The sequence below is a fragment of the Monopterus albus genome, unplaced genomic scaffold (assembly GCF_001952655.1).
Source record: "Monopterus albus unplaced genomic scaffold, M_albus_1.0 scaffold4.1, whole genome shotgun sequence".
NCBI lineage: Eukaryota > Metazoa > Chordata > Actinopteri > Synbranchiformes > Synbranchidae > Monopterus > Monopterus albus.
In genome coordinates, this window is record NW_018127884.1 from 4,883,217 (window position 1) to 4,908,719 (window position 25,503).

Here is a 25,503-nt window from a genome sequence, read left to right on the forward strand (position 1 = left end):
TTATATAGACAGGTGTGTGGCTTTCCTAATCACGTCCAATCAGTATAATCAAACACAGCTGGACTCAAATGAAGGTGTAGAACCATCTCAGGGATGATCAGAAGAAATGGACAGCACCTAAGTTAAATATATGAGTGTCACAGCAAAGGGTCTGAATACTTATGACCATGTGATAGTTCAGTTTTTCTTTTTTAATAAATCTGCAAAAATGTCAAAAATTCTGTGTTTTTCTGTCAATATGGGGTGCTGTGTGTACATTAATGAAGAAAAAAATGAACTTAAATGATTTTAGCATATGGCTGCAATATAACAAAGAAAAATTTAAGGGGGTCTGAATACTTTCTGTACCCACTGTATATATATATGTTCAGGCAGTTTGTATTATGTACTGTCACAGACTCTCTAAGAGTAAATACATCCATGTTGAAGTATAGATATGGACATGTCTGAATTTCCCCCTACAGGTCCTCAAAGCAAGTTCCATGAAGACCATTATCCCTCCCCTTTAAAGGCTGTACACACCTGTAATGCACCTACCCAGATGTCCTACTGTCTCAGCCCTGTTTATTTTGCCTTTTCTTCCCATCTCCTCCCACTCTCACACTCACACCTACACTTTCTGGCCATTAGATGCCCTCATGCGTTTCCATTTTCAGTCACCTGATCTTCCATACACACAAACACACCTGCGCCTAATTCTCTCATCAGTCTTCCTAGTATATATACCATTCCATTCACACATGGTTCTAGCTAGAATGCCTGTTTTGCCTTCTCAGCTTTATCTGCCTGATATGGATCTTCTGCTTGTTTTTAGACATTGCCTTTTGCCAGCTCCTCTTACTTGCTTGGATTACTCACCTGCTCACCTACATTGCCTCCTGTTTAATCCTTGTCTACTTTTTACTGCCCTGCTTTTCTGGATTTGTTCACCTGGACTGTGTAAGCCTGCTAATTTTTTTTTTTTTAATTAAAATGAATTCACTGCACTTGCCTGTCTGTCTACATTTGGGACCTCCATCCTGTTGCCCTGCTTACGGACATGACATGCATGTGTCTGTGTTTTTGCAGACCTTATACTGCATTTCATGGTGGAGTCTGTCAGTCCTTGGACCTACAGTATGTACAATCACACTGTGTCCTGGCAGCCAGTCAGTAAACACTGGAGCCTGCAGGGGTAAGCTGCGCTAACAAGATAGAATTCAGAACAACATTCTCAGTATTTGAATAAAACACCAAGTCTGAACCCTTGTGTATATTGAGAGACCTGATCTGAGTGAAAGCAATAACTGTGGGCATTGTAAAAAGCAACAATTAAATACTCATTCATCAAGTAAAGCATCATTCTTTATGCTTTAAATAACATAAGACACGAAACTGAGACGCTACAAATCAAACTCCGATTTTATCTCCATAAAAGAAATAGAAGGTTTTTGTCAGAATATCTGTTGTTCTGCTTTCACCCACCATATGCACGGAACTTATGAAAACAGAGAATGATGCTGTGCTTTTACTACGGCTGTGGAACAGTTTACCACTTGATATTTACTCTTTTTAAGTCTAAAGACCCGGGGGGTGCTCCGGGAGTACGGCGTCCGGGGCCCTTTGCTAAGGGCTGTCCAGTCAGGGACTGGAGCAGGAGCTTGGTTCGCATTGCCGGCAGTAAATCAGACTTGTTTCCAGTGTATGTTGGACTCCGGCAGGGCTGCCTTTTGGGGTTTGGGGACCACAGGATCTTGTCTCTGCTTTTTGCAGATGACGTTGTCCTGTTGGCTTTATCAAACCAGGACCTCCAGCATGCACTGGGGCGGTTTACAGCCGAGTGTGAAGCGTGTGGGATAAGAATCAGCACCTCCAAGTCCGAGGCCATGGTTCTCAGTCGGAAAAGGGTGGCTTGTTCCCTTCAGGTTGGTGGAGAGTTCCTGCCTCAAGTGGAGGAGTTCAAGTATCTTGGGGTCTTGTTCACGAGTGAGGGAAGGATGGAACGGGAGATTGACAGGCAGATCGGTGCAGCTTCTGCAGTAATGCGGTCGATGTACCGGCCCGTTGTGGTGAAGAAGGAGCTGAGCTGTAAGGCGAAGCTCTCGATTTACTGGTCAGGAGCTCAGAGTAGAACCGCTGCTCCTCCACATCGAGAGGAGCCAGCTGAGGTGGCTCGGGCATTTGTTTCAGATGCCTACTGGGCGCCTTCCTAGGGAGGTGTTCCGGGCATGTCCCACTGGGAGGAGGCCCCGGGGAAGACCCAGGACACGCTGGAGGGACTATGTCTCTTGGTTGGCCTGGGAATGCCTCAGCATTCCCCCGGAGGAGCTGGAGGAAGTGTCTGGAGAGAGGGAAGTCTGGGCATCTTTGCTTAGACTGCTGTCCACGCAACCCGGTTCCGGATAAGTGGAGGAAAATGAAATGGATGGATGGAAGTCTAAAGACATCATTTTAGACTGGCCTTCAGTTCCCCATAGAGGTCAGAGACCTTTTAGTTGCTTGTGTATGTGTGAGTGTTTATATTTTAATTTATTTTCAGCTCAGTATTCAGGTGTGAATTGGTCACAGTAGAAGCTACTTGCTGTCAGTGTGTCTGTGTGTATGCACTCTATTTTGCCTTACAGAAGCTGTTACCTGCTAGAAAATATTCTGTCATTTGTTTGAAGTGTATTCAGATTAAGGCATGTTGCTATTTAAACATGGGACCCAGTTCCGAGCACCAGATTTGTGAGACACCCTCCTTCACAGCTGTATTTCTAACACTCCTCCTCAGCTAGATACCAAGTCATAGACATAAAGTGTTGCAATTTCCTGAAATGGGAATCTGAAGTGTGCTCAGTTCAAGTAAGTAGATAAGCGGCTTTAAAATTAGTCACAAAAGACTAGTTGGGAATTGATCACAACCAACTTCAAGTTAAGACTTTTTTTAGTGAACTGAGCCTTTATTGTCTAGGAACTACTTTTAGCCTCTGTCAATTACTCACACTCAGTGTACTGTCTTAAAGTGAGCTGTGAAAAAAGGAGCATACAGCAGAAATATTTGATACTCGTAGTCTGATGTTACCTTTCCAGATTCCTTCCCATCTTCAAAAATATGTGCAAACATTTGCTTATGCTTGCCAGTCACTTAAATTTTCATAGTGTGCCAGTGGAAATATACAGGTTTTGGATCGCCTATGTAAATACTGCACCGCATTATGAAGAGAACAGAGTGTGGAAAACCAGGCTTGGTGCACTTCTCTATGGCTACAGCGCAGGAGAGCAGCTGAAGTGACAGCTGTGTGCAGAGAGTGTCAGAATGTCCTGTCCGCCTGCTGTGAGGGCCTGTCCACAAATCCCACTGATAGCTTTTAGAGGGTTCGGCTCCGTGTTGCAAAGCATGAATGAATAGCATCTTTATGACATCACTCTATTTAATTGTATTGTTGTTATTGCATGCTCAAAGATGATCTTTGAAGCGTGAGAGTATGCTGAGATGCAGCTGAAAGGTGCAGAGCTGTTCGTGTAAGACCGTTTTCCAAGGCTTCATGATTTTCTCAGTGCTGCATATTTAATATGAAAAGAAATTGATAATAGTTTCTTTTCCTTTCCGAACAGCCATTGCTTACAAGCAGCTTTGATTTTTATCTACATGTTCTTTGTGTAAACAGAAATGCCTGCAATCAGTAACAAATGTATCTAAAATGCTTTTAGGACAAAGATATTCTGTAAAAATAAATATGTTAAATGTCACTGAAAACTAATGCACTAATGTTGCTTTTCATTTTCAGTTTTTTTTCACCAAATGCCATCATTAAAGTCTTTCTGTTACCTTGGCATTTCTGACCAAACAATTCCTCTGTTTTGAGACTTGTTTTATCAAAGGAGAATGGCATCAGCTTTGTTCATAAATCATAATCACAGTATGAGTGGCATGATCATGTTTGTAGCCTCCTCACTTTGATGCCTTTGCCTTTGGTTCTTAATTCTTCCTCACATCAAAGTGGATATCTGTTGAATTACCCTCACAGTAGCAGGTGTGTCTGTGGATCTGGCACAACCCATCTGTGCCCCTGGCCTGTTTAGATGGCTGCTCTGAGAACAAAAACATTAAGAAATGATGTTGAATGACATTGAATGATACCTCTTTATACGAACAGTAACTTGAAAAAATGACAACCTTTGTCTTTTCCTGACATTTGCCAGGCTGAAAAAACCTGGTCAGAGCTAACTCCATATTTTCAATTTGACACAAAAATGAGAGCAATCATGAGGCGAGTAAAGTTGATTTTCTGTGTGAATGTGGTGTGTATATGTTTCCCCATCATCATTTCTGGCCTATTTTAACATATGTTTGGTCTTGGTAGTGATCAAAAACACAGCTGAGCATTTTATGACATCTTTTACTTAGAGTCCACAGCTTCATTGTTTATCTTACTCTCACTACTCTAATCAACCTCTTCCCAGCTGTGATTTTCTCAGGGAGAGGGCTCTGATAAAAATCCATAATGCTGTAAGCGAAGTAAATAGTCGGTGAACATTTAACAGCTACAGAACAATATTTCTCTCAGAAGCTGGTGGAGAACAAAACAGAGGTAAAAGGACAGTGAATATTACTTACATTCACTTGAAAGGCTAGAAACACACCTTCAAATGAATGCTGGTATGGCCTAATGTGTCCTGGATTTGTTTGGTAACCTTTTTTGCATTATGCTTATTTGTGTTTTTTTTTTAAAAGTAACTGGTGATTCAATTTTTAATAAAAAAAGTAACTGGTGATTCAATTTTTAATTCCCCCTTTAAAAAAAAAGTATGTTATCATTTACTTATTGAATTCTCAAAGCATTTTGTGAGCAGTATTTTGGAAAGGCCTATGAATATTGCATATCTGAGTTCTGCTTCCTCTTCCTATTGTTTTATTCATCTTCATTGTCTCTTCCACTGGTAGATGTGGGTGGGATATGCCTCTGGAGCTGGTGTAAAACTGAGAAGTGGCATTACGTTTTTGAGAAATAAAGCTTTATGCATGTGGAATAGTGTAATTATGTATCTAGCCCCCATCCACAAGCAGATTGTAAGAGTAAACATATGCTGCTTTATCTCCTTCTGTCCCTTCTCCACATTCTGTTGCTCTGTATTGAATGACGTTGACAATGTATGTTCAATAGAAGACCATAAAACAAAAACAAACATGTAGAATCAAGAACAATTTGACATGTCCCTGTTGCAGAGACAGGGTATGTGTTTGCTGTTGGAGTGTTTAGACATACACATATTATGACTGGTAGGGGAGAGGAATAAACACATTGTGCCATAAAAATCACATGAATAAACACAGAAACATAGATCAGTGAAATTTTATATGAGTCCAGTGTAGAGTTTTTTTTAACCTTGTGAAATGTTATTTTATTCTGTCTTTTCACAAGAATATAGTTTTGTTGAGGGTCATTTTTAATTTATTCAAGCTGTTTTCTTTTTTAATTTCAGTTGTTCCCCATTGAAGTGAGTTTTATTGCATTATACCACTCTTCACTGCAGGTTTTTCTCTGTCAGTCAAATCAAACAAGTGAGAGACAGTTACGTGATTGGTTATCCATTGCATAAGACCAAAGCAACAGCCAATCATGTACGATTCTGTCCTGCTGATCTTTGGGGGTGGCTGTGGCTCAGGAGGTCGAGTTGGGGTTGTGGGAGGTTGTCTTCAAACGGGATGGGTGGCGGTTTGATTTCTGGCCTCCCCAGTTCATGTGTCAAAGAGTCTGAACCTCAAGTAGCTCCAGGTGACTCTCCCACTGGTGTGTGTGTATGTGTGTGTGTGCACGGGAGTGCGAATGGTTGAATAGGCAAATGGTGTGAAAGCGCTTCGAGTGTGCTGCAAAGCATAGAAAAGCGCTATGCAAGTATAAGACCATTTATCTTATTGTTTTAATATTGAGCACTCCATACAGTTTCCAATATCACCTTGCCACAGATTCATATGTCAGCGAACGCTGAAAAGCAAATTGTTAACATACAATACACTGCATTATCATAAATGCTGAGCCAAGTTGATGCTTTCCTTATCTATCTGATCTAACATATGCTTAGCGACAATAGTTATGTTTAAAAAAAAATTGGCAGCAACATTTCATTTATCTTCCTGACTTAGCATGTAATTTGAAAGGCGGCTTCATTCACACTGAGCTGCCTCTCAGTACTAATGAACCAGTGGAAATGTAAACCATGCTGCTATGAATCACATAGCAGCATGGCCTTCTTAGCTGGCCTTCTTAAAGATTCAAACGGGTGCCAAGCAGCCACTGGTGCAATGTGTTTGGTATAGTTTGCCTGCAAAAGCCTTCTGAAGATTGATGTTGCTTCTCTTTCTTAGGAAATACAATGCACAGGTCTGCTTCCTCCCATCATTAAAAGTAAATATTAATAATTAAATAGGTGTGTTAATTAAAATCAGGAACAAACAGTATGCTGTGGGAAGCCCGGGTGGAGAGTGTTTCCAATGTATTACTGTTTCTCTTCCCTTTTCTTCATACAGATTGTTCTGTTTACTCTGATGCCTGAACCTTTAATGGGGTTTTCACAGTATAAAGTGAAAACTGAACAGTGTTAGAGTGGATGACTCATCAAAGATTTTTGTCACAGTCACTGACATGACTTGGCAGGGAAAACCAAATGCATGATGACTTAGCAATACTATATATTTCTTGAGTGTCAGTCTATCAAAACTGGTTTTTATAATAAGTATGTCTATGTCAGCTGCAAGTATTTTTTTATGTTTGTGGTATAAACTGCAAAAAGAGGGGAAGGAATAAAGATACATGATGGGTGAAGCCTCTTAGGATGGTTTTATCCCCCACAGAGAAGGTTAACATGGAATATGCCTGGTGCTTGGGTAAAGCATTTGGTTCTTATAAGCTCAGCAAACTGTGACTCTAGATTTATGTTCATTTTATTTTGAATTTTCCATCTGATAGATTGGTATCATTATATACAGTTTTAACTGGCTCATCACTAAAAGTATTTACATTTGAGTAAGTTATTACTAAAACAGTACATCTGCACATGACAAATACATGAATGTGACTGGGTAGCAGTGTTTGTTTAGGTGCTATTAGCCCTTTTAATATGTGTGTTTACATGTGTCCCTCACACACGGTGTGAAACTGCCATTGTAGGTTTAGTGGAGCTGGAAGTGCAAAGCTTATGCTATTGTACAGCACCTCCATGTGTCGGTGACTCATCACTACATTTCTGTCTCTGTTGAATGAGTCCCCCTGTTGGTCAGAATGAATAACCACTACTACTCAGAGTACTGCGGTGATGTTACCACACAGTGCAGGCACAGCCCAATGAGTTGACGACAGCTTTATTGACTAGCTATGGATTTGTGTTTGTGTCTGCGTGTGTTTTCTTGAAGCAGATATTATACTTAAATAGGCTACCTCTGAGGTTTAAAGTGATAATTAGTCCCTGCTGTTGCCATGGTTACAGGAGTGAGCCAGCAGAGAAGCGTGTGTCAGAGGAGGCAGTGCGAGATACAAAGAAAGACATCAGCTGCTGCCTCCTCACAAAGATGCTGAGTTAGGATGCAAGTGTTGCACACATTCACACCACAGTGCTCCCTCCATCTCCGTGCTTATGTCTATGGAATTAAAGACATTCATTAGCACTGCGCCCTCATCCATAAAATGATCTGAGTCAGAATGGCATGCTCAGCTTAATTTTTCATGGAAAGGTATGACCCATTGTTTCATAGTGTACAAGGTAATTGACTGCTGATGTGCCACGTATGAGGAGAACCACAAGGGTAAAAAAACTGTCATTTATAATAATAATAATAATAATTTGCTTATCTGATTCATACTATTTAATTACTTGGAGTTTTCCAAAATGGAAATAATGGTTGTGAGTTGTATTGTAAAACCAATTTGAAAGCTGAAGATGAACCAGAAAGAGGACCGATACGAACTGCATAAAAGAAGCAGCATAAAAACTGTGAGTCACATGCATGTAGTCCTCTAAAGATAGATACACTCACGCGCCGTACAGCATCTTGTTTAACAGCTCTGCCTCACTGCATTCTTTTTGTCAGAAGGGTGTGAGGTACAATGTGTGTGCGTCAGTCTGTGTGGGATGTTTTTTTAAAATCTCCTGTTTGATCCAAAGACAAGTCATTAACCTCTGAAAATACAAATCACGCCTTTGATTCTGTAACTTTATATGGTCTCTTTTGCCCAAACTGTGATGAAAATGCTTTTTTTTTTTTAATACAGGACTGTGACAGTTTTGCAATATATTGCAAGTATACCTTCCTATATATTGTGAGCTGAGGCGTTTTGTTCTAGACTGGCGACTTGTCCAGAGTGTACTCTCCTCTCACCCAGTGTCAGCTGGGACTGGCTCCAGCCCTCCTGTGACCTTCAGAATAAGCAGTATAGATAATGAATGGATGGATGGATACTATAAACTTGTGCTATAGGTACAAATATAGAATAGCATAAAAGCCAGAGACCTAAAATAGACAGCTGCTCAGGGAAATATAAAATGATGTATATACGGAGTGTATGTGAACATCAAATATGTTTCACATGCCAGAGAAAAACCTAAGTCCTACCTGTTGTGAGCTGTCGGTCCTGTGGATGGAGGAAAGCTTGAACATGCACAGTATGTGCTCCATATAATTTTAGAAACTATGTAGATCTGATGATTGCAAAGATGAACTCTCTTGAACATGACAGCTGCAAAATATTGTGAGTTTAAGCCACAGTTCTGTCATTTCTAAATCTAAACACATCTGTATGTACAGAGCAAAAATGTGCAAGATGAGTCCTCGGTCCATACTGAGATGTGTGCCTCTTATTAAACTAAGCTGTGCATCTTTGTCTGTTACCCTTGGATACAAGTGGTTTCTAAAGGGAAACCCTGCCATAAACGCCAATTTAGCAAAAGCTCAAGACTGTCTTTGTTCGAGTTGTCGCACTGAGGGATTGATTCACATCTCTGGGTGTTTTACTGAGGGATTGATTCAGATCTCTGTGTGTTTATGCAAAGTCTCATTCTATTGGTGTGCTTCAGCTTGCAGCCGCCATTATTTCGTTTTTTTGTCAGTGCGGTTTTTGTGCTCATAGAGCTCAAGGCAATTTTGCTTATTTTATCATATGAAACTTACTGGATTCTGCAGTATGACATCATTCAGTTGGTTGTGCTTCAATCCCAGCTGTAATGACTTATATTCTGTAATGTTATTTAGTTGTGTAGTTTACCGTTGTTACATACAGAGAAGCAACAGATGTTATGCAGTGTATACAGGGCATTTAGCCAAAGCTGTCTCTGCTTGGTCAGGATTCAGACAGAATACCTTTAAATTCTTATCTTTAGGCCTCAGATTGGATTAAGCTACTGTATAAGATTTAGTTGTTACTTTTATTAAGGAAACTAAATTGGAAATAGAATGACATTAACATCTGCAAAAATGTTTCTGTGGTATTTACAGGTGGCACTGCATACTGTACACACATACACAAGTCAAGCTGTGCTACGGGAAAAGAAGATGCAAAGGAACTTCTGGTGTATTGAAACAGTCCATCTGGTTGCCCCACTGGGACACTGTTTCATCCAGCGTGACATTTCCTAATCCAAATCATGTTTTATGGATGCCCCCTTTTAGGCACTGAGAGACGAGATACGGGAATTTGTGTTGATACAAGGACTGTGTGTATTTTTGTGTGTCATTCATCCAAATGCTGATTCTTTAGCCTAGTTTCTTGCTGTGCTACATTCTTGAAGACAGAAAATAACATACACACAGTCTCAGTGCATGTGGTCTTTAGTTTGATGCTATTACAAAAAAACAGTCCTTGAAAATGTAACTAAATTATACATTTCAATTCTCCACAGTTTGTTATGAGCAAAGACCACGTGGGCCACGTTAGAGGGAATCAACAGAGAGCACACATTAGATTCAGTCAATACTGGACACAAGCCAATGTGCTCATTCACTTTTCATTCTTTTCATGCGTAGCCTCACACACAGTCTCTTACTCTCTGAAGCTGTGAGATTTACTTTGCACTCACTCACAACACACATAGTCTCTCTGTTTCTCTCTCTCTCCCTCTAAGATTTACAACTCCCCTTAAAATAAAGATGCCACTGTTTAAACAAAATGTCTCACAGAAACCTTCACTGACTGGCATTTTGGTTTTAGCCACCTACAATTGCTCTTAAGTAGATTCCTTTGAATATCGATATATCTATAAAAATGATATTATCATCCCCTGAGTTGTAGCTGGAACTGCTACGGTTTTATAGAAGCCCTCAGGGAGCAGTTTCTGGCTGAAAGTGGGGTTTTTTCAGTAGCCTAGATTTGTAAACGGCTCTTCATAAATTGTATTTTGCAGGTGATTTCAAGCCTCTTTTGTTTTAAACTTAAATAGCAATGCAGTAGCCTGGCACTCCACTAACCGGCTGATTTCTTCATTGACTGTATGGATTTCTTAAGCAGATTCTGAGAAGTAGTTTGAATATGCAATGTAATCACAGTTTTGAAAAGGCCTGAAAGGCATTTGCAGCTCCCATCTACTGTTTAATTTGTATTTGAGATCATTTTCCAGAATGAAAGAGGGGGTAATAGTTTGCTTTTTCAAGCGTATGCTTTTGATATTTATTAGAATTTCTTTTCCAGTGTATGCACGTGTAAATATGGGTTTGTGTAGGGCTGTTTTTCTAAGTTGATTGTGCCAACATGTGTAAATGCAGCAGTTGCTCTCAGATGCTAGAAAAAGAAGTGTTTTAAAGCAACTAGAGGTTGTAGAGTTACATGCTGTATATATAGCATGTTCCAAAACCCTTTATTTGTTTCCACCATCAAGTTGCACTCACCCACAACATGCTGCACCATCTGATACTAGTTGTTGCCCATTCATTCCTTTAATACACAGCAGTTTTGTACATCCATAATTAAACAGGGGAGGGTTATTAAACACCATCCATCTTCTTAATTCCAACACAGACATGGTTCTTTTAGCTTACACCAACTTATTGCTAACAGGATCCCTTGGCTCGCCTCCAGTCTCTCTGAGGTGCGGCACGCTCCTGCGTGTGATGTGATGTAATGTAGAGCCAGTCAGTGACTCACTCTTGTGTCGCTGTGTCCTAATTGCATCTCGAGGCTGCTGAATACATCCTATACAGTAAGTCTAACAAGACAGTCCCATTTTAAGGCTTTTCCAAATGAGGTGGAGAAATGTAGCTTTAGTTTTTATCAGGTCTTTGTGATAATGTGGTTATGAAGCACTGGTAAACATCAAACTAAGCAGTCAATGAAAAAGCTACTGTAAAGTGTAGTAATGGAAGACAGGAATAAATTCCACTGGTTCTCTTGTTAATATTAAGGGCTGACACGATCAGCTGTTAACAATGATAAGCATAACTTTGGTAAAACATTTGCAAGTGTCCATCATTTACTTTCTTCAACTCTTCAAAAGTTGAAGCTAGCTGATGTCAGTGACGCTGTGGCTGGAAATTGCAACTCATGTGAGAAGGAGGAACAATCCCTCAGTCATGGGAAAGCTCCACCCTGCGGGGTTTTGTCCTTGGACATGATTACACATAGTTACTTTGCATCCAACCTTTCAAGGGTGGAGGAGTTACCGAAGCACAGATAATGACAGGAAGGTAGAAAATGAAACACACTTACTGTATGTAGTTCCAAAATACAGGCAATTCCTCTTTGTGTTGGAACAAAAAACAATTTGCTTCTGTATGTTTGAAATGCTGGGCAGCACAGCGGTGCAGTGGCTAGCGCTGTGGCACCACAGTAAGAAGCTTCCGGTTTCTGTGTGGAGTTTGTATGTTCTCCCTGTGGCTGCGTGGGTTCTCTTTGGGTACTCCGGCTTCCTCCCACAGTCAGAAGACATGCAACTTAGGTAGATCGGCAACTCTAAAGTGTGTGTGTGGTTGTTTTTCAAGATCTGAAGGCAAAGTTTGTGAAACTGTGACATCTGTCTGATAACGTGGGTTTCTGGTTTGTTATGAATGATAAAACGTTACAAGTAATCAAAGCACACTCATATAGACTCATAAATGACAATCATCAGTTGGAAAATGTCCTGCCTGACTGATCAGGCTGCTATATTATTAAGGCTTTGTGTTTCAGCCAGTCTGACTTGAACAAGCAGACACAAGCCAGAGATCCATTTTCACATCAGTGTGTGTGTCTTCCGTGCCACGACCATTATTATAATTAGTGATACTGCTGGCTTCCTGTTACCAACAATAAAATGCCTCTGGGAAAACTCTGTATAAACTCTGGACTGGAAAAATTAAATTTGCAAAGAGGATCTTATCACTGACTGTTTAATGCTGTAATGGCAATACAGCCAGAAGGAACAAGGAGGTTGAATGCACTGTGTTTGTGAAGCACAGCAAGAGGGAGAATATACTTTTATCTTCACAAAACTGTATGAATGTCAGCCTCCCTCCAACGTCTGTCTGCCTCATGACCAGAGCCAAACTTCAAAGTCCCCCTTCAGCATCAAATATTAAGCAGGGTGCTGTGCCTACACCTGCTCCGCACCGGGGTGGCTTTGCTTCCACTTGTCACCAAAGCAGCTGATACGCAGGGAAAACATCTTTAAAAACAGAGTGACTTCACTTCCATTTATTGACCGTCCTCTATATTTATCTCACTGCCAAGTCTTAGTAGCTTCTGTTGATAATAGCCAGGAGTGCACGTCTCTCACTCCATACAGCAGCCAGAGCAGGTAGGGAGTTAATGCCTTGCTCAAAGGCAGAGCTGGTGCTTGTTGAACAAAGAGGTGCCCTTTACTAATTTGTCGTCAAGCTTCTTAAATATTGGGATGGAGCTCTCGTGCTCATCATAATAACTACATTACTGGATAAATTGCAAAACTCAAAAAAGTTTTGCTACAAAAACGACACTATGTCTTTTTATAGTCTTTTGGAGTTCGATGGGGGAGCAGTAGGATTTTTCGCATGTGGTGCTATTACATTTCTGTAATTTGCAGAAGAATCAGTAGCAGAGCTGTGTAGGAGGCGCATCTGACTTTTCTGCTCACTTCAGTAAAACACAAACTGTTGTCAACATGCTTTTGAGTAATTTAATGCAGTAATACTGACTCTTATTTTAACAAATTAAATGAGTTGCCAGTATGAAACCCAAATGTATCAAATAATTGCTCTTTATATCCTCAGTCTTCTTAAAAATGTGATTCATGTGTCTCCCTAAACTGCTGGTCATCTGTGAAATAATGGGTTAAACTCTGTGATCTGTTTGGAATTTCATGATTTATGTTACTGTCTATTTTGGCAACACCTCCTTTGTGTTAGAGTCAAAACAATGCACCTTTGTGACTTGACATTTTCAAAAGGCCAGACCATTAGAAAATGCAATCAATGTTTAATTGCTGTATACAACTGAAACAGAAATGTTTTTATTTCTCCACTGGCTCTGGCAGAAGTTTCATTTTCTTCCTGGTTTACTTTGGCAGTCTATCACTAAACTTTGTATCAGTGATGCTTGCTGTTCGTTGTGCAATCAATAATTGAGGGAAGATGCTTGGATGCCCTAAATAGGATCTCCACTGTTTAATTGTCTTAACATTTTGTGCAGTAGTGAATGCTATGTTACAGCTTCACCGTGTACCAAAGTGTGTATAATTGTGCGTAAAAATGATACGAGTTCTAAACCTTGGCAGAATGAGCTTGACCCTTGTAGCTACAGTATATTACAAATGTCTCAGCAGTCACAAGTGTCTGTATTTGCATACATTTGTTTGGAATGGTTTGGTGCATTGCATATTCAAAGTCCATGTGAATATAACTCAAACTGCCGCAACACCCGAATGATGAAATACAGCAAATACAAAATGTTGCCTGAGAGCTGTCTTATAGAGAGTGAGTAGAAGGTAAAACGCTTTCACCTGTACCCACGAGTGATAGATTTTCTTCCCTGAATGATTCTCTGGATTGTTTCAGGTGACTTCACTGTTTAAAACCAGCACATGCATGGATCCCACACTTAAATATGTGTGTTGATTAAGCTGACTTGAATTGACTCCTTGTAAAGCAGCAGTTGTACAAGGAAGTGGCTTGGTTTAACTGTCTATAGATAGTCTCCTGAATAACCCTGGGAACACAGGGAGTGATGTGTGTTTGTGTGGTGACAGTGAGGAGAGGCAGACGGAGGGCGGAAGCAGATGTGTGTGAGAGAGGTTCAGAGCCGTGGCACTATCACAGGGTGCCTTTGTCTGGCTGTAAAGAGTGCTGAATTAAAGGCTGTTAACACTAGTCTGTGCAGTCATATGCTAATGCCGCTTACACTGAGAGAATAAATAAATTATGGTCCACAAAACACATCTGAGTCCCTGCTTTACAAGCCTTGTGCAGCACAGTGTGCAAGAAAAACACAGAAAGTGTCAGAAAGAGAGAGAGAGAGAGAGAGAGAGAGACTGTGTGTATGGTTACATTAGAGAGAGGGATGGCACTGTACAGAAATAGCACAGAAGGAGCATCAAAGAGACAAGACAATAACCTTTTTTCTTCTCTTTTGCTTAAGGCTTTGCACTCACCATTGCTGTAGGTGATGCTGCATAGGAGATAAATTGGGCAAAGAGGCAGAGAGTGAGATTTGGACAGAAAAGAAGTAAGGGAGGGGGGATTTAAAGGGCAAGAAATTGAGGGAGATTTAGAGAGAGCCTACAGAGAGAGAGAGAGAGAGTGCAGAGTGAAAGAGCCAGCGCAGAGCAGAGGCACTGAGAAAAGAGAAGAGGAGAGGCATTGACTGGAAGCGTACACATGGAAGAGAAGAAAACGGCTATTTCATGTGCTCAGCGTGCATGACCAAAGAGCGCGTCTGTGTGTGTGGATTGTTAGTCACCTGCTGTTCCACAGCTAAAGGACATACCAAGAAATACAGACAGGCTGGGGATAAAGGGCTGTGTGCAGAGGATGAACAGGCGATGTGGGCTCACTGGCTGTGATCACTGTCCCTAGACCCTGCGGCCACTTGCACTGGTGCTGTTGTAGGCCGTTAGCCTCGCAGTTAGGTGGCAGCAGTCAGAGTGATTGATACAGAATGAGCTCCAAGCACTCCTCCGACTGGATTCCCTACAGGTACTGTACCACATTCCTGAGTGTGCATATGTTTTGAAGCAGTGTGTGCATATCTACTGTATGTGTATGTGTGCAGGTCTTCAGTTGAGTGAGCATCTGACAAGGAAACAAGATTGATAATGGTAACACTGAGTTGTTAAAACAAACAATGTGCAATGTTGCAAAATTGATTTTTGGGGGGGCATAGCGTTCTTGTTTTTGCTACTATGAACTTGTTATTTTAAACATGAAGCTTATATATTTTTGTGTTTTACACTGTTTTTACCTTTTAAGGAAAACCACAAGAAGATTTTTCATCTGAATAAATATTAGAATGTCAAACTGGTTCACACGTAGAAAATATGTTCTGTCCTTACATTATTATATTGTTGAAGTGTGAAACCATCCATCATTGGATTTATTGCTGTTTAACTGGCTTCAAAAGTATCTGTAAGATTATGAAAAGTAGAATGTAAGCACACGTTTATGTCAGTGCATATTTTCATTTGTTGGTCTTCAAAGTAACTGAGGATGTCCTTGCCTTTGTGTGTTTTATGTGCATGTCAGCATACATGTGTACCAAAAATGATCTTTATGGCGTCATGCTGGAGATATAATTGTCATTTGTAGAAACTGACAAAAGTATTGTGTAAATAACATGAAAACTGGTGCTTTACTGAACATTGAAACTCTTGTTATACCACCTATAGTACGTCCTCATCGTTTCAACTGCTGAACTAACACTCTTGACTCTTTCCTCTGATTGAATAACCATGGGGTCTCTGCCTACTTTGATACCACTGACTCGTGGTTGCTGTAAGTCACAGTGGCAGTCCACAAATTTCAGACTGGGACTGCATCAGCCCGCGACCCCGTTCGGGACTAAGCGGTATAGATAATGGATGGATGTACTGCATCAGGGATTTGTGTGGAACTTATCTTAAACTTTTTAAAAACACCAAGACACTGATCTTATGGAATTATGTAAACTCACTTTATTATGAATTGACTTAAAGAAAAAGATATTTTGTGGCTGGTGCAGCAGTAGAAACACGTATAATACTTTCTGGCCCCTCCACTTTTTGTTGTAGAATTTTTCTAAACAAGACATTAACCACTATCAGTATCCAAAATCATCCCGTGAAGCATATAATTTGAGTGTCAGTGAGAAGGTGGGGATGGAGAGACTGCTGGTTTCTCAGTGAGCAGTTTTTCTCATCCCATGAAGTTGCTCTTTCAGTAACCTGTGTATTGAACAGTCGGGGTTTCCGTCTTTTTGACTGTACCAATAGATTTACTCCCACTGGTGTATAAAAATGCAACAGCATCTACTATAATCATTTTAGTTATTGCTATATTTAAATGGATATTGGTTTAGGGATTTTGATTGCACCCCAGTAGTACACAGAGTTGATGACTTTGAGTTTTATGTTGTAAATAATTTGATGTGTAGCCAGTTGTGATGGAATTAATTGGCTCAACCTGGCACTCATACCTGTGGTGATGAGAGTCGTATTTGCATTCAGTAAATCACCTTTTTTGGGAAGCATTCATTTAGTGTGCAGGCATTCTCTGTTGTTGAGACCCTTTTGCCTCTGGCCATCACATCTGTGAATGTGTTTGGATGTGTATACTCTACCATGAGCAACCCCATGAAGCTGTCATGAAAAATGCATGGGCCTCTATGCAGAGTTCAGGGAGACAGGTGCTCTGTGTAGCTCTCTCATCTCATTAGAGATATCCAGTGCATACATTCAGAGAAATGAACACAATGAGGGAAACATCTCACCAACACACACATCCACAAAGAAACAGCAGTTGTTTAGTAGCTCCTGATTGCACGAGCAAATTTAGCATGTTTGCGTTTCAGTGGTAGAAGTTTGTTCTTTTTTCTCTGGCATGGGAACTCCACAGAAAGAACAGAAATGATATACTCTTAAAAAAATGTTGAATTGGTATATTTTCAAACAGGTATTTACATTTCACTGTACCTTTTTAGAAAATATTATCGACATCAGTTAGAGTAATAAATAGGGCATTTAATTCTGTGATTCGCTCTCCTTTTCTTATAATGATGCAATGTGTCATAGTAATATTGACTTCACTTACAAGGTCAGCCGAGCTTCATCAGATTGATTTTCTCACAATAAAATTTCATGCACTGTGCCATGCAAATGAAAATCAAATATGCTTCCATGTGCAATTTGGATTGCCCTACAGTGTAGCCAGGTGCTACTGCAAAATCATCAACCACTGACCGTCACACATACCTAAGAAAACTCTGTGATGCATTTTTAAAATGTGAAGGAGTCTCAGCAACTGAAAACACAAAATCTGTTCCCCATCAAATGTTGTTTTCAATGACACAACAGACAGAGTTTTAATGCTATTTTTATAAGAAGAGATCAAGATTAAGGTTTTTTTTGTGTGTTTATTAGAAGATATCAAAAACATAGACGAACAACCACACACACAGACAGCAATCAAGCATGTCTTTGGACTGTGGGAGGAAGCGGAGAGAACCCATACAAGCACGGGGAGAACATGCAAACTCCACACAGAAAGGTCCCGGGTGGGGCCCGAACCCAGAACCTTCTTGCTGTGAGGCAATGGTGCTAACCACTGTGCCACCGTGCTGCCCCCTATAAATAAATATGTTCCTTCCAAAGACTATAAAGCTTTTTTTGTAAACTTCATCATCGCTGCATTGCAGGACAAGAGTGATCAGAGCCCACAGTATTAAATAACGATAATAATAGTAACAATCCATAATGATGAGCTGTTTGACCTTCGTGGGAACAGCTCTGTTTGTGTCATTATCTTCCTGTTTGATGCCTGTTCACACATTTGATTACTCTGATTGTGGACGTGGAATGCTCTGTTTTTCTGTGTGCCTGAAAGAAGGTGGGAGGTAAATACTTTTTTATTGCATGTGTGTAGGCCTTTGTTGTCATACTAGAATTGGTAGTGCAGAGGTACAGGTAGACTGACGATTCACTGACTGATCTTACATGTTGTAGCTACAGGACTGGCTGCCCGCAGCCATGTCCAGGCTTTTGACAGCGTCATGAAGAGTGTAAAAGTGATCATCAACCATGAGGACAAACCACCTGTTATTTATTATCCACCAATAAGACACAATGCTGTTACACAGTCACTGTTAAGTAAGCTGATAGATTGAAAAAAACAACTTAAAAGTTATAAACTGGAACATATACAGGAAATGCATTCTGCTTTTGAATATGTTGGAACAGTGGTGCGTTGGGTAGAGCAGTTGTCTCCCAACCAGATGGTTGAGGGTTTGAATCTCGGTGCTTGCAGTCCATGTGTTGAAGTGTCCTTTGGGCAAGACGCTGAACCCCCAAGTTGCCCATGATGGCGGCACGCAGCAGCCCGGAGATTCTCAGCTCCAAGTGAAATTTTGTTGTATGTGTTACAATAAAATAAAGTTGCTTCTTACTAGACAGCATTGTGTAATCAACCACAGTAATTCTAAATACAAACATTTGTTATTTGGATGTCAGATTATTTATACATCTTAAGGTATCCATGAATAGTTTTTAATTGTTGAGAGTATGGCTTTTAATTATACACATACTGTACTCCAAAGGTAATGTAATGTAAAATAAGAAACTTATGGAGAATACACAAAAGAATTAGGTGCCTGTATGATGCACATAGTAAAACAATATCCCTTAAAAGGCAGCATACTGAAATGGAATAAGCAGTGTACAGAGAAACTTTGTCACAATCTGTAAGTGTATGTAAAAAACAAACTTTGCTACACTTATGGAGCTAAGCAGTCTCAGTCATAGTTAAGAGTTATAGCTAAACATCATGTTCCCATTATTGTGCATTAACAGACACCTCTTGCCCTGATCTTTCAACCTTTTGTCTTCTGCTGTAGCTCCTTCTCCCAAGCTCTTCTGCAAGAAACCTCTCATTGCCCTGTTATCAGGAACCATTGAGGTTTCTCAGTGGTTTCTGAAAAATTCATCTACACAAACTGAAAGAACAATCAGCAAGTCTGTTCCCAGCCATTAAAAAGCTCTGGTGGCAAAATGGGAGGATGGATGCAAAGTGGGAAAGCAACCATCAAATTACTGGTGCTGGATAAATCCTTTTGTTGTGTTAATGAGTGATTAATCTATTCACCTTTATTAAATGAGTTTTATACAGACTATTAGAGAGAAGAGCAAAAGGTCACACATTAGTCTGCTAAAGTTTGATCCTCCACGGCAGCAGGGACAGATTCACCAGTGCATAGATGCTTTTAGTACATGAAATTTGTGTAGTGTTAAAAACTTGGAATTCAAAACTTGGATTTGACATAGAGGAAAAGAATAGCAAAAACAATGTATGGCAGCACAGATACAAGAAAATGTCTGAATGGAATTGGAGTTTTCTGTTGCCAGCATGGAGAAGACATGTAACAATTTAGAAATTAGAAATTAATTTGGAAAGATTGGCATCTTTCAGTGATAACTTTGTTTGTGGAAGACACATTGTCATAGCTCCAGTACATTCATAATTGCATTTGCTGTCATTCTGCTGTTCCTGATCTGTAGTTGTTTACACAAGATGAGTTTCACTTATTCCTCTGTGCACATGTAAAGAGACAGAGGATGAACAAATCCCTACACCAACACACATTAAAAGCTGTTCACTCAGGGAAATTTAAGTCAGTTAATAGCTATGATCATTTTGTAATATAATTTTTAACTAAAAGCATTGTTAGTATAATTTCACATCCCTATAAAATTCTATTTTTTTAATTAAACTGTGTTGAAAAACAATATAGCTGTTCAGGAAACATAAGTAAAAGGGAAATGGCAAATAACTGCATTATTCACTTAAATTATATTAATAACCGTTGATTAAGACATTTGATTAATCTTTTCAATTCAGTGCAATTTTATAGTAAAAAATATAGTAAAAGTTTTCTTCTCAAATGTAAGTTTATCCTTTCACCTATTTTATCTCATTATAAATTTGGGTTTCTGGTAAATGGGGGTTTCCTTTTTTTATGCAATAAGTTAATTGGTTAATTTGTGAAAATAATCACTGCCTCACTGAGAATGAAGAAATCTGTTTCCCTGTTTTCATATGGTACAATATGTGGCCAGTGTTCACGCCATGCACAGCATGATGTGATTACATCTTCTGTTTTAACAATATAAAAACACTGGGAAGGGGAAGGTGGTGGTTGGGACCGATGAATGGGTCTAACAAACGCATGACCTTCACACAGACAACCAGATATGATGTCCTGTGTCTAACACTGTACTTTTCATTTGAGTGTTTTTACCAAAACCTAACTTTAACCATGTAGCTTCTGTGTCTAAAAGTAACTATTTTCTTTACTTTTCAATGACAAAAAGACATTGCCATGTCACAATTTTGGAAGTGTAATTGTAAGAGTAGTACATTTTGCATTGCAGACCGATGTAGCTACTGTACATTTTGCTGTGAGACTGGGTTGCCTGTTTATACTGGAGCTTGGGTTTTGGTTCTACTTCTGTGCAATCATTTGCTATAATGTTTGTTTCTTCGTGTTAACCATTGCTTGTTTTTAGATTATCAGATAAAGAAGGCAACAATGAAAAACATCTGTGCACCTGTATATACAGTACTCTTTAACAGTCTTTCAAGCACCTTTATGTTTGAGAGAGAAACAGTGTGCAACTGGCTAATTATATTTAGACTTTGTTTTTTTGAACATTGCTTGTGCCATGCTGGCCTTTAGACATCTGTCTAGGCCAGTGGCATCATGTCAGTGTAGCACCACCAAATCAATACTGGTGTTCTTGTAGAGAAAGATATTACCCAGTTGTGTTAGAACATTCTGCTCAGCTCATCTTGTGAGCACCTGACAACCACCATTAAATGGTGTGATCACATTCAAAGCAAGTGTGGTTACTACTGTAGCTAATAATGAAGTCCCTTTGTGTAGCTGATGGTTAGCAGAGGTCAAGTTAAGCCAAGTTGGTTTATTTATAAAGTACATTTCAAAACAACAAACACTGACCAAAATGCTTTACAGGGAGATGAAATTATGAGATTGTTTGATTGATTTTTACAATCAAATAAAACATTTATCAAAAAAAAAAAATCAAAAACAGGCAAACTATAGCTCACAGAGCACAAGGCAACTCAAATTCCCTGTAATGCCATTACACCTAAAAGCAATATTCCCATTACAGTTTGACCCTCAAAATATAATTCACTGACCATAAAAATGTACCTGTAGCATTTGAAATCACATTGATATCATTTTTAGCTATTCGAGAAAATTTACGCTTCACTCATGGTGGTTTTCTTCGGGATCTAGCTCAGTAACTTTTGAAGATGTTGATTGTTCCATGGCAAAAAAAAAGATTAAAATTCATTTAGAACTTTGTGAGTTTTGCTGTGAACAAACCAACAAACACCGGTAAAATCATGAGCTTCTTAATGGAGGTAATTATTTATCTGGTGCAGTACCAGTACGAAAAGGAATATGGTCGGACATTTCACAGTCCTACTATACTGCTGGTGCATCCACATCTGGTGGCAAAGAGGAGAACTGCAGGTTGGATTTTATGTTTCTGGTGCAGCATTAATGAAGAATCCTTAAGAAAAAAAACACCTGGATGATGTCTCTTAAAATGTCATCCAAATCTGCTCACCACATGGGAGCAGCTGTGGTTCAGCAAGTAGTGCAGGTTGTTCAGTAAGATCAACGGTTCGATCCCGAGCATCTTCAGTCCAGCTATCAAAGTGAAGACACTGAACCCCAAGTTGCTCTCAGTGATGTCACTGGTGTGTGTGAACAAACAGGCAAATAGTGTTAAAGCACTTTGACTAGTACATAGAAAAGCACTATGTAAGTCCATTTACTTTTCAGTTATGAGTGAACAAACCAACAGAGTAAAAACATTGCCTCCACCATGGCAGAGGTAATAGGAGGGTGTAAGTAAATAATAATAATAATAAAAACAGAGAATACCTGGATAAAGAAGCAAATGGCTAATTATGTACTCCATTCCTAAATTTTGATGACAAAAGTATATATTGTAAATTTATTGCATATAAATATTCACTCAGTAGTAATGCTGTACTTCTGGAGCCTTGTTGAAATGAGGTTGAAATGAAACTGAGGTTTGGCAGGCAGGTTCTCGCTCTGCTAAGTGATACTGCTGAATACTGAGTCATTTTTACCCCCAAATTCTGAACATGATCATAAATTAAGTTAGTGAATAACACAGATGGCTGACCATATATATTCATTAAGTGCACAAGCAGCTGTCAGTATAAAAAATATGTACCTTATCGCATACTAATTAGTGTATATATACTCTAAAATGAAATACTAATACTACTAATACTTTTACAGTAGCTGTTCTGTAGTCATACTTTGTTGCATTAAATTGTGTCCATGACAAGACACAAAGCTGTAAAATGCTGCCTCATAAACAAGAATAATTATTGTTTTCTTTGAATAATCAGATTTTGCTTTTGCTTTTAGTTTTTTTTTGTGTGTTTTTTTTTAAGAAAAATGCCCTCATGTTTGTTTTCTTTTAGTTTTTTTGTGTGCAGTGGTTAGGATTCAGTCTAAAAACACAATGTCTTGCAGCAGAAACAAATGAACTGTTTCCTGAAGTCCGAAACAAGCTTTATTACCATATATTTAGGCAATAAATCTAAAATACAGACAAATAGTGTAACCTTTTGGTGTGTTTTCAGAGTAGCAAGTGAATTAAATGTCATTATTAAATTATACACAGCTGAGGAGCGCTTTTCAGCATTTTAACATAGCTCTCCCTCTTTCTTTGCAGCACTTTAGATGATGAGGGCACCAACCTTCGACAACAGAAGCTGGACAGACAGGTACATCTTTATTCTATCTCCTGCACATCTGATAATAGAGTAGCACACATGCAAAATCAATTATCCATCATGGGGCCACAGATTGACAGCTAGGACTTATCTCTCTGTGCAGTGTTGTGAAGAGAGGACAGTGCTTTTTTTATCTACTCATGGAAAATCACGATTGTGTTAGAATTACATAGAACAGGATCCAAACTGAGGTTTGGCAGGCAGGTTCTCGCTCTGCTAAGTGATACTGCTGTGGTCGTTGATGTCAGTGTTTATTGTCAGCAACACTGTAACCAGACAAAGCAAACTTTAGGCCGCAGTTCAATCATTTTCAGTTCTTTTCTATGCAGAATTAGAACTACTGGTACTGATATCCAGCTACTGTATTTTTCTGAACAGCACAATATGAGTGGACTTAAACACCCAGAACATCTGTGCATGTAGTCAGAGCTGGATCAAATGCTCCTACACTCGTTTACCTCATTAATCAAAGGAAGACCTTCCCTGTCTCACCTGCCTTTCATCCATGCTTAAATGGATGAAGAATAATCCACTCGCATAAACCTTTAGGCATGAACTGTAAACATCATAAAACTAAGTATTATTGGTTGATAGCATCATTTATCACAATAACCTCAGTTCATGTTTGGATTGTTGACTTACTGAGACCTAAAAATATATTGCTTATAAAGTTCTGGAGAGTCATACTGGCTTTAAAGTACAGTGTGATACAAAAACAAAACATATTCTTTTTCATTCATTATCAGTCACCAGTGGGAATGACATTTGTCTGCAGCTGTGCATTTCAAAGTTGAATGTGTCACTCAACAGGTCAAAGCCACCATATCAAATCCATGTTCTGTGCTATCATTGTCTTAGCAAAGATGTGAGCTTTAAACTGTAGAGCTCCAGTGTTCTGCAGTTTAAAGTCTCCACTAATAGAACCCCTCAATATTTGATGAGCTTTGGTTTGAAGACTTGCATATAGCTGACACTTTGTCTAGATAAATAGCTATATCCAGCCTCAGGTCAGAGTGATTTTGGCAGCACATCCTTACACATCTTCAGACTGTTCTCCTGGCTTAACAGAATTACCTGAGACTGTTATTCTCACTTGCTTTTAAACCCAGCTCTCTGCCTACAGTGTGAAGATCGCTGAGAAGAAAATATGTAAAGCCTCGTAAGGGATGATTCCAAATTGAAAACTATTTAGTAATCTGTGTTATATTTTTCATGAGAAGAGGAGACTAAAGCTTTAAAGCTTTGCCACTTGAAGATAATGCTTGCTTTTGTACATATAGTGAATGAGGTGAGTTAAATTATTACTCAGTGAAGCAATTTTGGATTATCATATTGGGTATTCTATGTACAAAACTTTTCAAATATATGCAGTCACTGGCTGATGTAGCCACAGAGATAGAGAGGCAATTTTGTAAACGTGGTTAGAAAATTATCCTTAGTTACCTAATGTACAGTTTATTTGCTGAAACTGTGCTTTATCTTTCTTTCTTTCCATCTGGGCATGCTTGTGTGCATGTACAAATACTCCTAAATGACACCCCCACAACAGCGAGTGCTCCTTGAACAGAAGCAAAAGAAGAAGAGGCAGGAGCCCTTGATGGTCCAGTCTAATGTGGACGGGAGATCTCGCACTCGTCGGACCAAACAAAGTGAGGAACAAGCTCCGCTTGTGGAATCCTACCTCAGCAGCAACAGCAGCACCATCTACCAGGGTTAGTAACACTGACACTCCTCTGTGGCTGTGCTGATTCAGAAGGCTGAAACAGAGGATTAAGGAAGAACATGGGTTGAACAAATAAAGACTACTGCTTGTTGGATCAGCTTGCCTTATTTACAGGGATCATTTATGAAAGAGATTTTATTCCTTTTCAGTTAATTTTCCCAATTAGAGCTACATACTGCAAATATCACCATTGCCAGACATACAAAAATGAAAATGGCTGAATAAAAAAACAATTACAAAACTGTTGCAATTTTTTTATTATTATTATTATTATTGTTGCCCATGTATAACCAGTACAGCAAACTATACCATCTGTTGCAGGCATTTACATTGCAATACAAATCTGTACACTTGAGAGCAGAAATGCTGTTAGGACAGGGATTGATGAGGTTTTCTTATCTAAACACAGAGACCAAAGCAGAGCCTCTAATCTCGAGTTTTGAGGCCGAGTTTCTGGGCTTAAGGCCATGAACTGTCATGTTTCCAGCAGAGAGAGGAGAAAACATATTGACAAAATGTTACTCTGTGCTAGGTCAATATTTTAACCAAAAGAAGGGGAATAATAACCTTTGATAGGTTTTTAGCTGAGCCTTTAATATTATTATCTCTATGCTAGAGAATCAATACAACTTTAGAATTTATATGTCCCAGCAGAAGAAAAAAAAAGCTGCTCTATACAAGCTGTTGTATTGTATAACATTTATCTGTATTATCTGCTAAACATTACTGTATCTCTCTTTTTTGTCAGTTTAACCGTACTCAACCCTCTTTTCCATTTCTCCCCATTTCTGACCATCCTCACTAAAAACCCTGCATGTGCTGCTGGTCATCTCCA

General features: G+C 39.3%; 1 protein-coding gene across 2 annotated transcripts in view; it reads left to right on the forward strand.

Moving 5' to 3' along the window:
- tub (TUB bipartite transcription factor) overlaps positions 1-25,503 on the forward strand; it is a 38,879-nt gene that overhangs the window by 3,958 nt on the left and 9,418 nt on the right. Inside the window, exons 1-3 of one of the 2 annotated variants that reach the window (XM_020609962.1) lie at positions 14,735-15,088; positions 22,885-22,936; positions 24,495-24,657. In XM_020609962.1, the coding sequence (XP_020465618.1) occupies positions 15,051-15,088; positions 22,885-22,936; positions 24,495-24,657 (253 nt within the window). In that variant the 5' untranslated portion in view covers positions 14,735-15,050. Of the gene's footprint in view, positions 1-14,734; positions 15,089-22,884; positions 22,937-24,494; positions 24,658-25,503 lie in introns of those variants that run through there. The other variant, XM_020609953.1, reaches the window with a different exon arrangement.